Source organism: Polyergus mexicanus, unplaced genomic scaffold (genome assembly GCF_030449975.1).
Source record: "Polyergus mexicanus isolate NDT 795.1 unplaced genomic scaffold, iyPolMexi1.0 SCAF_9, whole genome shotgun sequence".
NCBI classification, from domain to species: Eukaryota; Metazoa; Arthropoda; class Insecta; order Hymenoptera; family Formicidae; genus Polyergus; species Polyergus mexicanus.
Window position 1 is genome coordinate 2,206,325 of NW_027223329.1, and position 18,245 is coordinate 2,224,569.

The 18,245-nt window shown below is 37.4% G+C and overlaps 1 protein-coding gene across 5 annotated transcripts in view; it reads right to left on the reverse strand.

Moving 5' to 3' along the window:
* Ss (spineless) overlaps positions 1 to 18,245 on the reverse strand; it is a 171,458-nt gene that overhangs the window by 91,933 nt on the left and 61,280 nt on the right. For 3 of the 5 annotated variants that reach the window (XM_070301476.1, XM_070301475.1, XM_070301477.1), the window contains exon 2: positions 16,108 to 16,298. In XM_070301476.1, coding sequence (XP_070157577.1) covers positions 16,108 to 16,298 — 191 coding nt within the window. Of the gene's footprint in view, positions 1 to 6,359; positions 6,499 to 10,706; positions 11,065 to 16,107; positions 16,299 to 18,245 lie in introns of those variants that run through there. The other 2 variants (XM_070301478.1, XM_070301479.1) reach the window with 2 other exon arrangements.

Sequence of the window (18,245 nt, forward strand, 5' to 3'; positions counted from 1 at the left end):
CGCTTTACACGATAGCGCGAATATTATTCGGTGAAAACTTCTTCGATATTCCCCCCTTCGTGCCATTTTTTCCATGTAAATTTATTTTTATCGCAAGTGATACAATTTCGCAAAAAATATAATTACATGATACGGATATTACGTATAATAATTTACATAATGTTTATACAATTTAATTATATATATATACGCATTTTTTTGTATTTATAATATTTCTAAAATCGTTCCAGTTAGACGTCTTCGTAATCAATTAAACAAAAAAATTTAATTTTTAGAAATACAATAATTAAATAAAAATATTTAATTTAAAAAAAAATATAATAATTAAAACAAAAATAATAAAAACTTTATCAAAATGTTCGAGATCGATTTATAAATGTCTGAAAATTATATACAATATATATTTATTTGCAAAACCCGGATAACTCTATGGTAAATAGAATGCTGGCATATAAGAAATTCCACCTGCATTTCCATCAATTTACACGGGAAAAGAGGCCTGACCGAGCGCAATTATACGGAGCAATAGATGAAAAACGAGCGGATTCGCCCGGGGAAGCGAGAATCCTCTTAATAAGAAAATTCTGCGATCCGTGGCATGCTTCCATGCGGGTGTATCTCATCATACGAACGCAAGCATACGCGAGCCGATTGCCGTTTCTAAGATTTAATTTACAAGCGCTGTTTACAGGAAAAAAAATCATAGGTCTCGTGCAGAGTTTGTTTCATTCATTACACTGTTAAAAAATTCGATTACTCTACCGTTTTATTAATTTATTACTCGACTGCGGTCGATTATTTTTCATTTAAAGTACACTCCGCGCACGAAGAAGCGAGCTAAAAAATTAGCGATTTCCTAAGAAAGATATCCCCGTTACTCGTTAGCATGAGCCGCGAACCAGCAGCAGTCAGGATAGCAATCTTCTCGGTCGCGAGCTCAGCGACCATGAGTGGACTGAATATTTTTCATATGAAAATCTAGGTGGAATCTTTCTATTCGGAACGCCAGCAAAGACGAGATTTTTTTTTTCTCACGCCCATCACGTACGCATCTATGAATCATCTATTATGCGTAACGTTGGAAATTACGAACTTATGAGAAGCAATCTTCATAAATGCTCTATTTTTCTCAATCCAATTGGTATACGGTAAGTTAATCAATTTGCTTGATACAAAAATAAATTATGCAAATATTATATTATATTTTCACAAAAATGCATTTTTTCTACGGGAAAAAAAAATCTAATAACATTCTCTCTGCGATTTATGATAATATGATGTGTAAAAATTCCAAACGATATGATTTGCCTCTTATTAGTCCGCAAAAATTGAAATTTGTAATTTTTTTTTTCCCCCAAATAAACGAGTATTTTACTCGAAGATGAAAATTTCCAAGATTTTTATCATCGACCCGTACGACTTTTCTTATATCAAATCTTCAATTTTAATAAGAAAGATATATAACATACGGAAATGATATCTAATAATTGCTATACATACAACACATGGTTGTATGATTATATGTAAAAGGCATTAAATATTCCTTCTTTTGTATATTCGAAAGAAATTGTGTTCCGGCATTTTCTCGTTGACTCAGTAATTAAAGTGATGTTTTACTCTCCAGATGAAACGATTAACGATTGACTAAGTTAACTAGTTTATCTACAATATGCAAAAAGCATAAATCAATACGACGATAATAGTATTTTCTACAGAATTTCGAGGAATTATATAATTAAAGTTCCAGAGCAAAACTTTTTTCTAAATATTTCATCGGACAAAGAAAATGTTCTAACAAATATAAAATATTATAATTAATTTGCAAACTAAAATCTTCAAGACGTATAAAATAATCCTCATTTTCTTTATATTTGTATCTATTTTACCTACATTAAACCCGCTATCGGATAAATTATAAATGATATAAGGCCAATTCCACTGTCTCTATTCACGTTATCCAACACACCATTCCCGCTTCTCTAACGCGAGAAACTATCGTCCGCGTGTCCTATCAGGCCGCCAATCTGGCCATTGTGTCGCGTGAAAGATCGAACTAAACACGATATTCCGAAAGAGGGGAAAAAAAAAAAAAATCCACGAAAGCTTCGCACCGTACATAGCATGACGCATAAAATGAGCGCGTTATGATTCCGCGATCGCCAGAGGAAAGCCGCACACAAGCCACTCTACTTTCGCGACGCACACGCGAATACACGCGGTCCGTCGATGCGAGCCGCCAGATCACGCGGCAGGATAAGTCAGACACGACGTAATTTACTTCTGATGGCTCGGCGTATCGAGGCTTACGATAGAGCTCGATCGCACTCGCCCCGTGTTACGTCGTGATTACGACGCTCCTGCCAACGTGACTACGCCGATATGAAACGAGCACGCCGGCGCTGAATAACTCGTCATTAAAAAGCCGGCGGGATAACTCCTCGATCAGCTGTCAAGCTGGCGCTTGAAAAATCGTGAGAGGTTTGACAAACGCTACTAGCTAGTAAAAAATAACATCGGCATAATCAAGATGCTTTTACTTGCGTTTATCGCACAAAATTTTTATCTATTAATAATTTAATTATTTTAATATTCTAATTATGTCTTTCCATTTTATCTTATTTTGAATCACGACAGACAATAATTATGGTAATTACAAATGCTATAAATATAAAATAAAGTAACGTCTTTGCGGCGTTCTTATTAATTAATAATATTTACAAAAATCATCTCTGCAATTAATTGAGAAAATTCGGTTTGAATAAGAGATTTTTATTACTGGGACTTTTATAGCTTTTTTATTATTTACTTGACTTTTCATAAATATTTTGAATATTATATATTTTTATCAAACAACTATAATTATATTGTATTATCAACCCATCGTAATTATTGCCTTTCATATCCTTTTTATTCTTTTTCATCGATACAAATTTAATACCGAATGAAACTCTGAGATAATTACCCATCGTTATCTCCTTATTTGAAAACTAAATCTTGTCCTTCCTCTCTCCCCCTTATCCAGCCCCCCCCCCCACCCCATGCAATAGCGGTCAATAAGAGCATACAATCGCTTCGAGTCTGCATAGATCCGCGATTCGATGTATCTGACTGACAGATGCGGCGCAATGAGTGCAACGAATTCTCCATTCACCTGTCGAACATGCTTATGATATTTCGAACGAGAGTTCAGCTGACAGCGAGAAAGAGAGAGAAAGAGAGAGAGAGAGAGAGAGAGAGAGAGAGAGAGAGAGAGAGAGAACTCGCGGGGAAACGTACGACGTGCGTTGAAAAACAGGATATACGTCTTAATTAGCGTTAAGCAGATCGCAATCGCCTTCGTGCAACTTAAACAACCGCGATATATTTCTTTCTGTTCTACGAGAGCGACATAGGAATGCATCTCGAGGGATGTGCTAAAGCGTTTACGTGAAAAAAAAAAAAAAAACATGTAAAACGATAGTTGAATTTGCAATTTAATGCTGCGTACGATACGCGTTCGCGTAAATTATTTTATTGCATTGTACTGCTAATTTATGTTAACCAATTTAACACAAATAAATTCGCTCATTTCATTCGTTCGTATCTCTATTTCAATCAATCGCCGTAATCATTTATAAATATGATACTTATATATTTCAATGAATGAAAGAAATTATTCTAAATAGTTGCGACCCACAAAAATGTTGAAATGTGTATTACAAACTATATTTTAAAGTGTTACATGGATCATTACATGATGTTATTACTTTATTTCGAGGAAAAAAAATAATTTCGTTTCTCGAAAAAATGAAAAGTTGAAATTTTTACGATTTTTACGATCGAGGTATATCGTATTCATCATACGCTGAATAAAACGCATTAGATTCGATCGACCGATTGCACATAAAAGGGACGCAGTAAAATACGCTAATTACACGAAAATATTGTGCGCGAGCTTCGATACGAGGGAAATAGGGTAGGAAAGCGAGGGAGGTAGGGAGAGGGGAGAAACGGAGGGAAGAGGAAGAAGAGAAAGGGAAGGAGGAAGGGGGATTATTCTTAATTAAAATGATTGCCGACATTACGGCTAAACTCTCGCAATTATGATTCCCCTTCTCCCATAAAAATGCTGCTTGATGCCCGCTGGTGTTCGCCGTATTTTCAGCTAATAACAGTCTTATATCCCGCGCCATTCTTATCGGAGTTCATCATTCCGCAACGGCAAGACGGTGTAACGAGCATCGGCGGTTAATTTTGATGAACTTTTAGCCTCGACGCGGCGCGATCTAATGACACGTCGAAAACGCGCAGAGCTTTCTACATCCCCCTCCGTCCTCCTCCCTCCGGTCCATCAAAAATCGGCTTCGATTAATTAAGATGAATCTCTCTTGAATGAAAATTCGGACTCACCATCAGTCTCGATCTCGTTCTTTAATGAGAGCGATTAATTCGTGAGTGTTGTATTACGACATCGAACTCTCGGGAGAAAAAAAAAAAAAAGTTTTTTTTTATGTCATATCAAACCACTTAATATGACCTATAGATTAAAATTATTAAAATTATATTATAATTTATATTATATTATAATTAATATGTAAAAGTGTATTAAAATTTTTAATAAAATTTATTATTTTAAGTTATTAGGTTTATAATGAAGATAATGGAATATTCTTGAATTGCTTTTATGCGATTGATATACACGCGATAAAAATAAATATCTCATGTAAATTTGATATGAAATGCAATGCTGAATCACAGATATTGCCTGCCTTTTGACATTCTTATCGTATGAGCCAATTTATTTTCCAGATCCTTCATGATTCACGTCATATAATGTATGCAATTATGTATGATACATACTGTAGTTTAATATTGTTTACATACATTGTTATTGGTGTGTATATATATATATATATATTCGCGTTTTTCTTCAAGATGCATTCAAGCTCGACGAGATCCGACGATGATCGCTGTCTAATAAATACCGCGACCTCGCGACACGAGTTAATAGCGCGACGATATCGCAGCAAAGAGAGAGAAAGATGACGCGTCCTGTTAACTCATATTCTCGATTCAAGGCTCGTTCGATTCGTGACTCCACTCTTGACTGGACACAAGGATCCGGAGACAGGTGCTATAGCACCGCAGTCGCGAAAAGTGACCGCGCCGATTTACGTGGCAATCGATTTTCCTATCACCTTTCGATAATTCTGTTCGATTGTGCGACTGACAGTCAGCTCCGTTGATGTATGGGCTTTGAGTCTATAGCCTGTCCGATCAGATCGTGTATTTTGTATTATCATATATATACACATATATCGGGGACCCGTGACGGGGGCCACGCGCGAGAGACGGGGCCCGGTCCCCGTGACGGCTTTATACAAAGCGCTGTTATGCAAACAGATACTGTGAACACGATCGGCGATCGACGCGAAAGAATCATCATTTTTCTCAGTTTTATCCCGCATTGTAAATTTCTCGCTTCCCTTCTCCCAAACGTTTCCGCGACTGCATCGCGCGACCGATAAAACTACAGCGGATGCAGTCACCTGCGGCGATATAAATTTCGATGCATAATAATTTCGCGATGCTCGAGACTTAATTGTGCCTATTATTTAATGTAAAATTGGAGAGGCAATGTTAATATCGGCAATTATCTTTTCTTATCCGAAATGTCGCGGTAACAAGCAATTTTTCAACTTTAAGACATTAAAAATGACCAACAAAATTTTTATGAACTTTAGGAGGTATAATACAATATAATATAAATATAGTTCCTTAGGAGATATAATATAATATAAATATAAGTTCCCCTTTTAACAATTTGGTTTCTTATATTGGAAATGCATTTTTTTTTTTTTTTTTTTTTTTTCATTCGTAACTAACAATTTTATTTCGCGCGATATCAAGATAAATAAAGAAATTTATCAATAAGTAATAAATGGTATAGTGAAAAAAATTAAAATTATTTGAATAATAATTTATGTCTATTTATAATTATTGTCGAAGAAAACACATGTGTATTGTTAGCAGACGAATAAAATTATAAATCAATTTATAAATAAAAACTTGTCTCTCTTACAAATAAAAATATAATAACTGGACCTCAGAATAATTAATTTCGAATCGCGCAAGATGAAATAATAATATAGAAAAGCCAAAGAAAATGAGTTAATCGAAGATAAATCGATTCGTTCGTCGATCTTACTCATCCGCCAATTATTACAACATCAACCGACTTCAACGGCGAGGAATGAATTTCTTCTGCCCGACCGATCGTCGCTTCAGCAAAAATGACAGAGCAGTTTAACGACACAAGCGGTGCGAGAGACACACACAAGACAGGCTTAATAATATAATTAATACAACTCGCACTCCACCTTTGTGTCTGCCTCGCTGTCATCTGCATATCGGCAATCGCCGAACGTTACTATCGCCGCGATTACCAGCCGATAAATGCACCGTGCAGTCTCGACCGGCGTCTTTCTCGTCACGCAGGAAAGGTGTCGAGCGTCAAAAACGACCGGTTTGGTCGCCGCCGATCTTTGTTTGGCATCTTCTCTGTATCTCGATATTCGACCGCGGTCTAATTGCCGCATTTTTAATAATGAGCGATGCGTATCGCGTGTCCGATGGGCCCAACCGATGGCCGACGAGGCCTGCCTCGTCTCGAGCCCGGAATCGGCCCAATTTGACGCGTTGCCGATTCGATTAAAAACAAATCGGATTTTTCTCCCAGTAGTCTCGCTCTTTCTCTCTCTCTCTCTCTTTCTTTCAACCTTTGCTAAAACGAACTTGTCCCCGACCGATACCGATCGTCGCACACGCGTACCGTGTTCTCGTCTGCGAGAGAAAGGACTGAAAGAAACGCGGTCCCTTCGCGTGTCTCTTCACTTTATCGAAAGGGCGTGATATCTTCTCCGCGATGTTTTTCGCCGGCTACTGAACCCGGCAGATGTCTCAACGTACTTTTTCAACTCTCTCTCGTTAAAATTGACGGAATCGGCGATGACGTTATGATCGTTAATGAACAAACGAAAATCTCTAAGATAGAATCGATCGATGCCGAAATTCATAATCAGATTTGCCTCCGGATTTAAATCCGGTATCCGATTTTTTTGGCCTCGACGTTTCCTATTTTGACATATTTCCAAAACTCATCTATTTATTGACATATAATAATTGAAGAGCTGTCGTTACCTCGACACTTTTATGGAAAAAAAAACCCCAATCAAATTAATCCAAAACCTCGCAGATCTAAATCGTAAAATTATTACAAATCTATAATTTACGGAAATCAAAATTCTTAATTTTTGTTGCTATATAAGAAAAGAAGCAAAAATATTAATCTTACTTATCAACGAGCATACACAAGCATTTAGATAAAAAAGAATTATTCTGGGAGTTGAATAATTATATATTGATCTTCGAGATATAATGCAAATTATCATCGTTAGCATTTTCTAACTGACTTGACGTTGGAAAAGTTATATAATATTTCTCATACTCCGACGAGATAACGAAAATAATTATTTACTCTGAATTACACGACGTATGAACGCAAAGATAAGGAATGAGAATAAATTGCAGCATTTAATTTTGGTCAATCGAGATATGAATGTAGGAAATTTACATTCGAAATATATTGGAATTTTGTTTCTCGATTGTGATAACTGTCAGCTAAGCAGCTTGAAATCAAGATGGAATAGCTTTTAATCTTCTAAATGTGCCAAAGAGCTAAGATAGCGGAATTAATTACGCACTTTGATAAATTCGCGCTAACAAGATGGGTTCGCGAATACCAATTAATCCTCGAATTGATTTTCGTCGTCATCTCAATTTTTCGTTATTGATGCGATATCGATGCTAATAAATTCCTAGTGAAATGAAATGCAATGCGTATCAACGATCCCTTACGAGATCGGTCATCCTTTAACTGTACAACGATTTCGAGAATAGTCGATGCGCCAGAGAGATTTATTTACAACAAGTTAATTTGTGTAACGGCTATCGAAGAAAAAAGATGCTTTTACACTCGAGCGTCGCGTTCGCTAGCGGATTAACACCGCGGATAAAGTAATATCGCTTATCTGTTACTGTTCATTCTCGTAACTCGGACCGAAGGAAGACATCCGCAGAAAAGAAAATCAATGTAAATCTTCCGAAGGAAAGAGAGATTGGGGCACAGATAGATTCTGCAAAATGGACGCCGTTACTCGTCGAGTTAACAAACTTGCGCCGAAGGATTAAACGCGAGAGATACGATGTGGATTCGCGTCCGCGATTGCCGATGGTTATCGAGATGCAAACGAGAGGCGCGATTCCAATTTAGAATGGAATCATTTTTCAAACAGACGACGGTATGCACGGACGGACGGACGGACGAACGGATGAACACGAGTCGCGAAGAAAAAGAAAGAGAAAGACTGGGAGAAGACGAGCAAAGTGAGAGCTGCTGACGACTTTATGAAACGTGCATCGCTCCCCCCCCCCCCACCCCGCATGTCCGGTAAAATCACGAAGATCCGCCGTCATCGCCACCGTATCGCGATAATGACGTGAAAAATGAACTTTATCAGAGATAATCGGCGAAATTAAATAATCGTATCGGACGGCGATAGCCGTTTCGATCGATCAATCTTTCCTAACCCTTTCATTTTATACACAAACAATAATATTTCAAAATTGATCGATTAAAAAAATTTCCGGCAACATATTTCGTTTATTATACAACAATTGATAATTAATTTACATGTTTGCAAAATAAATGAAGATTTTATATACTACGAGAATTTGTTCAATTTTTAATAATTTTCCTTGTGTTTAATTTTGGTGTGTTGGTTGAGAAAATTTTAATGCGTCGGTTTTATTTTTAATTATCTTTTTTATTATATAATTATACGGATATTTGCAAGAAAATTACTAGATATTGAGGAAAGATATTAGGAGAATGGACGAAAGGAGTGCGGTATAGAAAATACTATAATCGTGTAGACGTCGTCGGAATAAATATGAAAACGTTAGCCCGAAACATTAATAATATCGCACGACTAATTACTCATTGGGCAAGCGCATCAAATACTCATTATACAATTCGTTAGCCTCAGACGACTTAATCAAAACGTGCCACACATGAACGTGACGTGGTACTCGATATATCAATCTGTGACGCACAAGAATATCTAAAGTCAAGTCGCCAGTGAAATCATTCAAAAACAAACGTGCTCGACTGAATTATTTATATCTTCATTACTTTAAATTAGATTCATAAATCAATTAATCTTGGATAATTATTCCTAAATATCCTCTGTATATTTTATTTTCAAAAGATATGTCATTAGAATTATAATACGCGTTTGATATAAACATGATTATATTAATTTTGAAACAAATTTTTTTTTTTTGGAGGAATTAAATAAATAAAATTATTTATTATAAATGTATTAATTTATTAATAAGTATATTAATAAATTAATCAGTTATTATCCCTTCTTTTTTACGCACGCCAAATACAGTGTATAATTATAGAAAGTATATATTTTTTGATATAAAATAAAAACTCTATTATATATTTATTAAATCTCTTTTGCAAAATAAGGATTGTGCTATTTTCGTTTCATCATCTCAACACGAATCGATCGTCGAAATTTTTCCATTTTCTCCCGATTTGTTAGTTTCACGCGAAATATCTTCTGCATCTGTCATTAACGAGTTTTACAGAGTTATTCCGACTACGCGGCGCGATGCGTTAATTAAGACGCTTCTGTCAATTTATATGGCAACGTACTACATAATTAATAATTAAATTACGAATGGATCGTTCACTCATTTAATGAAAATCTGTTTTCTTTATTTTTATTTCCGATTTAAATATGTGTTATATATTTTTATCTCGATTTATAAAATTTATTTTTATTTATTTTTAATTTTCTCTCAACGAAAGAAGCGTCAAGAGTTTATTATGTCAACGATTATCCCAATGAAGCGAAAATTTCGACATTAATCGTGAATAGATTCTATCGCTAAATGGTCAAGCTACCAACCGCCGACGGCGGTGTACAAGCCGTGAACAAACGGGGAATGCCACCGTCAAAAAAAAAGAGGCACGCGCGCGCGTCTCGGCCCTTAAACGCGATCAGATCGGCCGATCGATCGATCGATGCTCGAGCGCGGTCATAAGTAGGCGCGCCTATGCTAATATATCATACACACGTGTAAATGCATATCATAAACGTCCGAGAGATGCGTAAGTCCACGATGGAGAGAGAGAGAGAGAGAGAGAGAGAGAGAGAGAGAGAGATACAGTCGGGCGATAACGGTTACTACATCTCGTTATTACGCCTTATTTGCATTTTCCATTTCGTCCCCGCACCTGGCAGAGAACGAGAGGAAGAACAACACACGACGAGAGGAGGAAAAAAAAAGAGAGAGAGAAGGAAGGAGAGAGCAAGGAAGAAGAAGAGAAATGGCGATAAAGAAAGAGAAGAATGAGAAAGAGGAAGAGAAATCAGCGAGACGGATCTGTATATTGACCGAAAACCGGAAGAGCGCGAATGGAAACGAACTCTTTCGATACTTGCGAATTTTATTATGTAACATATTCGTGACACATGCCATTGCAAAAATGCTCCCATTTTTCGAACGAGCGAACGCAATGACGTCAGAGGGGTCGCGAATAACGCATACGGGCAACTTGTCAAAATCGCGAATGCGATAAATTCGCTCACCCGTCGATGCGTTGTCGTTGCTCTCTCCATCGTTGTCCTGGATATTCACCGATGCTGATGCAAATTGATCGAGGAAGAACACGCACACACACACACGTGCGCGCGCATTGCTACGATCCACACGATAGCCCGATCTAACATAATCTAACCTAACCCGTCCGCTTTCGCGACGCTATTCCGCTCGCGATGCTTTTACGAGTAAATAAAGTAAAATGTGTCGATTAAATATGTGACACTCGATAGATTCGAATTATAATTATTGTCATTTATCTTTCAATTAATCCGAAAGTCCGCACGACACTCCCGTCTCGGCGCATTTTGCGCCATGAATTCGCACGCGAATGACGCGTCTCGGCGATCAGGTGATCCGACGAACGTGACGTCAACGCGACGCGACATGAAGCAATGCGTCTCGGTTATCGAAATTATCGAGATTTATTAATCGCATCAATTAATTAACAAGCCGATTCGTACATTTATGACCGTCTCGTAGATAAACTCATACTCGACTGAGATCCCAAAACGTAAACGACCTCGGTGGGGCTGCTTTGTTTTGATCGTTCGGTATGTTGTTCGAGAATGTTTACATTCCGCGTCGCTCGACAACGTTGTATATATACGCACATACACGCGCCTGATAATTCGAAATTTTGTAAGAATTTATTTCTATTCATCTCACAACTTCATTTTTATCGCTATAATCTCGCGAGATAGTCGTTTAGAAGCAAACTCTGTAAATAAATCAACTCTGCAATCAAATCATGTATATATATAAAATAGATGTATTAATTTTTGAATAAGTATATGATTTGACTGTATTATTTACAGAATTATTTATTCTCTTTTATATATACATATATGCATATATATATATATATATTTATTTATTTATTCTGATATAGTTAAAATCAAATAAAATATTTTCTCTTAATTCTCTATTATGTATAATTATATTTTTTTCGGCAGCAAAAAAAAATTTGGTTTTATTATATATATATATATTGGGACAACTTATATATAAACTGGGAAACTTATATATATATATATATAATTATATATTATATTATATGTATGGTATATATTATATTGCAATATATACGTATATTTTATTATATATAATTGTGTGTGTGTGTGTGTGGAAAATTCTATTTTCCCTGCTTTCATTATATTAATGCAAAATATTTAAAAAAAGATAAAAAAAGATCAGCTTTATCGCTTTATTAGAGAATATCGCTTAGATTTATGACAGATTTGTAACAAACAGATAAAAAAATTCGTAATTGTATATTTACAATAAATTTCTTAAAAAAAAAAAAAAAAAAAAAAAAAAAAAAAAAAAAAAAAACTGTAATGTAGAAACTGAAATGTAATATATCGGGAACTAGAATATATATGAAGCGATAGAGATCGCGTATCCGTTTATAAATTCAACATAATGCATCTTAATTAAGAAGCAAAAGATACGAAAGAATTGCCGTTGTGCCGATTGTATTATTGTACTTCGGAGTAATAGAACACTTACGCGCTTTGTCTTTTACGTGTTTACATGGAAGCAGGCATTATACCGTGCACTTTCTTTCCGCAGATACAATGGCCTCATTCGCATGCGCCTTAACTAACGATATAACATAACGAGCGATCGTTCAATTAATTAAAACTGCAATGCTAAAATTTCTCGAGTCTCGCCATCGGTGTAATTGCCGGCGGCGTTACATCGCTCGTGTCTCACTCCGAGTACATTCCAGATATGCTCTCTCTCTCTCTTTCTCTCTCGCAATCAGATGCTTCAAAAATTTCGCGCAGGTACAAATAACGCGCGAGATACATATTGTATACGTGACGCTCCTCAGGCATAGATCTTTTTTTTTTTGCCAGCAATTAGGCGCGATAAGGACGTCGTAAATCATCGAAATAATTGGTCACGCATTCCGCGAGCGATCTTACTTTACGCGTACTATCTTTTTAACGCCTGTCCGCGCGCAACCATTAAGTTCTCCGAAATTACATAGGGAAAATCTCGATCCATAAAAGCCTCTCCTCTCTCTCTCTCGTCGCGACGTTTAATCGGGCTTATACAATAATCAACAATATCAAGCTGAATGTAAATGAGCTTCGAGCTATCACTTTGTTAATATATTTTTTTTCTTATTATTATTCTATTTAAAGAGTTAGGGAAGAATCTCCGAGATCGCTGCATCGGAGAATCGAGGACGACGCGGATGTTGTCAATAATAAGATCAAGTGGCGTAAGGTTAATTGCCGAGATTCGAGCGGGGATCTCTGCGACCGGTAGTCTATACGCGAGGAAGGAGAATTCGAAGAGACGTGTGAGAAAGGCGAAGGAGGCGCAGCCTCCGGGGAAGATCTGCTATCTGAGACCCAGAAAGAAGAGAGAGAGAGAGAGAGAGAGAGAGAGAGAGAGACAAGCGGGGACCATCTCTCGGCGGACCGCGCTTCTTCAACGCCCGGTTAATTCACCTCGGGCCCCGACTTCGCCACCTTCTGCCTCTTCCTCTTCTTTTTTCCCCCCCTTTCACTTCTTTCTCATGCTCTTCTTCTTCTTCTTTCTGCCTCGAGGCGAGGGAGGCGCGCACCACGCGCCTACTTGAAAAATCAGCGCCGTTACAGAGGGCCCTAATTAATTTACATAGCGCGAAGAGCGAGGAAAAGGGGGGAGGGGGGAGGGGGGCGGCGGCGGGAGGAAGGAATAGGATTCCTCTGCGGGTTCCTACCCGTGTTACTCCGATTAATGTTGCCGATCAAATGCAGGGCTGTTAATCTTATTAACGGCTACAACGCTCGCCGAGGCGCGAACTGAGTTTTTTAATCGGACGCGAAGACCGCGAAATCATCGGCGTCATTGAATTTCCAGAAATTAAATCTCGATTGGACGAGAAAGCGTACGACCGAGAACTGAAACCACAGCGCGATGCGATCTCGTCGATAATTTTCCTCTCATTTTCATCGTGTCATTATAATATATTTGTACGTTTAATTTAAAATTTTTCAAATAATATAGAATGGCGCGTATATTATTAATACAAACTTTTTATAATTATTTCTTTTATTGATTCTGATTAGAAAATGAATTAAGCGACCTAAAAATTAAATTATTTCTATCTCGATTTTTTTTCCCTTTAATTTGATTTATTATTTAATTTTTTATTTATAACTATGATTTTCTATATATCAGCCTATCTCATTGTCAGACAAGGTCCGAAAGTTTATAAGCGCGTCAATCTTGGTAAAATTTAAAATCCCGCGAAAGTGAAGAGATGACCGGCTCGAAAAGGGAGGAGGCCAGAGGTCTCACGAAGGGGCGGTAAGTGAACGCGGCGGCGGCGGCGGCTCCCAGATATCGGGACAGATCGGGGACGACAGACACACTGCGTTGGGAGTCTTCGACTTCGGGAGATCCGAGACCCGACAATGAATACCTATTAAAACGGCGTGAACAATGCGCGCGAATCTCGCCCTCGCAGTATCGCAGCAACAGTAACAGCAGCAGCAACAGCAGCAGCAGCATCCAACGTAGAGACGCGGCAGCAACAAGAGCGCTAAGTATAAGCCCGAGAGCCGCAACCCTCGGTGATATACTGCGAGATTCGCGATATCGCACGGACGTAGCCAGCAGCAGCAGTAACACACATACACACACACACACACACACACACACACACACACATACATACATATACATATATAGAAAGACGAACAGACCGGTAGCACGGAGGAGGTCCTCCTCCGCACGTTCAATCCGGATTCGTGGCCGTGCATTACCTTGCATACGCTATTGCGCCCCGGTATATCAGCCATCTCGCTTCCTCTCGTTCACGAAGCGCGAAGATCGACCGTTCCCGTACCGTGATGCCCACACCTCTTCCGTTAATGGATTCTTTCCCACCCGTTCCTCCATCGCTTGTCGCTCCCTTTCGGAGGAAACGCTGTACGTGTACGTGTTTAGCGCGACAGTCAAGTATATCTCGATCAAATTAGCAGTCTATTTTCAAAATTCCGATATGCGTATAATATAATTGATGTCGATCGAGTGATTGAAACCGTTGAAAATTTTAAATATCCTTGGTACAAGTGACCAAGACAAATGTAAATGAACACAGATTTGAAAAATAGCGAATTCTCAAAGCTGTGACAGGTGAAATGTTCAAAATTAAAATCTACAATTTAAAAAGTTTGCTTCAGGTAGGATTTCACATATTTAATGAATAACGATACCGTATTTTAACCAATAACTTTTACAGCACACGCTTGAATACACACGCAAATATGTTAAAATAAATTAATATGATTTTTCTTTATAATAAAGAAAATGATAAAAAAATGACGTATGCAAAGACGACCTTATTCTTTGCCCATTTCGGTAAATCGTCGGCGTAAAATCAATGAGCTGAATTTTTCGCGTTGGCATAGGAGTCACTTTGCTCGTCGCAACATTGAAAACAAAGAACGAATAATGGTAAAGGAAGATGAAAGCGTCTACCCATTATTCCGCGGCGATTTTTCGATTGACCCCGATTGCGATTGCAGTTGAGATTGCATATCGGTGGTGCAGAAAGGCGTGCTCCCCCGCTATAGTTGCATAATTTTTGCATAGCCGATCAAACGATATTATTTCGCAGGAGCGTTAATTTTAATATAAATACAGGGACATCGATTAGCCTCTTTTTATTTTCGGCAATAAAGTACATTCAAAAAATTTCTTCGACTAACAATAAGAAAAAAGAAACTCGTTAAGGAAGGAGAATTTTTTTTAAATGACGCTTAATTATATGATTTTTTTGTCATTTATTAATATCGTTATTAAATAAAATTGTTATTCAGAGACCATTTCTGATTATTTCGTCGGGCGCGAATAAAATCTTACCCTTTAACTCCTATATTTTATCCACGAAGCATGATTTTTGATATTAAGCTATCAGTCGGTGGATAGTGGAAGAATGATGGGGTCGAGTCTATGGACCGCGCATTGTTTCCGGTTCTTATTGTCCTGAAGATATAACGAGTATCTCGCGTGCTGACAAAAGTAGATAGTCGCGTTACGATGGAATTCATAGCTCGATACAACTTGATACTTCCCGCATCTTAGCTATCATTACGCAAACGGCGAGAATAAATTAACCAACTAAAATAATTCTATTGTCCGTTCTATCGTGGTTGAGTTAAATTCGGCTGGCATGACAGAGATGCCAATAATTAAATAATACGCACACATAATTAATATCAATATTTTAAATGTAAACCGTTGTCGTGAATAATTCAAAATGATATTAAAGTAACTAGAGATTCATGATCGAGTAGGATAAATTTTTAAAAAAATTATCAGAAACATGCGATAATTAGACGTAATGCAATGGTGTGTCTGTGAAATAAAAGCTTGCCTTACCTTGAAAGTAGCTCTTGGTGCGGAGGTAGCTTACGCTGAGTCTGAGGATACTGAGTCGATCCAGCTTGCTGAGGATATTTTGCTCGAAAGGAAGTAACGATGCTAGTGTATCCAGCTCGGCGTTCAATCGCTCCCGATGTCGCTTGCTGGGATTCGACTTTGTCACCCCGTCTTTCTGTGGTGGTTTTAAGCTGCAACAAAATAAATAAATCGCATATAATTTTAAAGTAATATAATTTTAAAGTAAATATAATTTTAAAGTAAAAAAAGAAAATATTTTCAAAATAATCTCTTCGATTAATTTTATGCTAAATATAAAAGGTCTTGAGAAAATAAAATGGATAAAAAAATATATTGGGTCTAAAATAGTTTTATATTATATTTTATAAATAAAATTTTATTTTTAAAGCGCGATTCTCTTTGACAAAAAGAGTAATTTTTTAAGTGTTTTATCGAAAACGTGCAATGTAAAAAAGAATTATGGCCTCGTTTCTTATGAAAAGAAAATTCGCCAAAACGCAATCTTAATTTCTAAAATTGTTTTGTACAGTCCGTTTCGCGAAGAAACCCCGTCTAACGTCGTAGATAAGACGCGTCGTAAAGCCCGGTAAAAAATAAATCTGTTGCGAAACACCGCAGCAATTAGCAATCTTACTGATCCGTGGCAATAATCGTTGGTTCAATAACCAACGGGCTTTTGTTCCAAGCCACGCGATTCTAGAGGATTAACTTCGATGATAATCAAGTCACGGCACGCTTGATCGTTATGCGCGCGCGTGGGATTTACATTTTACTCTTCATTACCGGAATCAGCGTGCGCTTCTCGAAATCGTTAACAACAGGCGGCCCGCATCCGCAGGGACTTGGATAATTAAAAGTTGCCGGTGCGCACCAGCCGGTCTGATTGACACCCTGCCGACACACGCCGGTCCAGAGATGTCTTTAGGCGCAGGACACGTATCTAAGATCGTAACTTGGAGTATTTACGCCGGCGGGAGCGGCCGTCCGATTGGCGTAAAGTGCGCGAGTTATTTAGTAGATACGACAGTGGTAAATGACAACTATTACATAGCTATTACACGGTGGTCCAACTAACCAGCATTGGCGTAAGCACTTTTGGGGAAATAAATGCGTTCAAAATGTCCACTGCCGTGAAAAATCCACACTTATCATCCTTTCTTAAAATCTTATCTTTAAAATTAATATTGATGTTTTATTTTGTATATATATATAATAAATAAATTTTATTATAAAATAAAAGTTACAATAAAAATTTAAGATCGTAACCGTTAAAACATTTTTTAGCTGCATAAATTTTATCGAGGAGAAACGTCGCACCCTTCTCTCTTATAATTAATATCGGAATATTACAGAGATATTCTCCTCGACAGATTTTTTAATGTCTTTGAAAGCAAATACGGAGGAGCAATGTCGCGCCATTGGCAACTTGCAAAATTAACATGTAAACCTCGTTTTTAAATAACGCGCTGTCCGCTTAATTAAAACGCTCGCCACGGGTGTGGAAGCCATTGACGCATCGTAACAGACAATATGACGCGCAATCCCATCACAATGGAATGGCTTACGAAATTAAAATCGCGATTTAAAGAGTGTACGGAGCGTACAAAACGTTCCAGAGTCAGTAATAATACGCGGCTTTAATACAATATATAGAAGAAAATGTCGAAAATTACAGGATCTCACTTTGTGATCAAACGTGGAAGTTGACAGCCCAAGTTAAATGCATTATCAAAAGTTGTATATTAATTAACAAGTATCGTGAATCCATTACAGTTCATTGAAGAAGTCTTTTCTACTAAAAGATATCATAAAAAATTATCCTTACTTACAAAAATTCCTTAGCTGTAAGAACGTTTTTTTTTTCTTTTCTTCTCTTTTTTTTTTTAATTTTATTTTCTCGCTTTAAAACGAGCGTTTCCATTTTTATCCTTTGATCCGAAATGTCCATCGATTCTCGCCGCGCCTGATGCACCATAAGTTGCATCGTTAACGACTCCCGCAGATTCCTTGACGCCAGCTCGTGGTGCTGTCCGTGAAATTAATATGCAAAATCAAATTTTATACGCATCCGGCAACGGGCTGTTTGTTTAATTGAAGCGCTGGCGAGGCGGAAACGG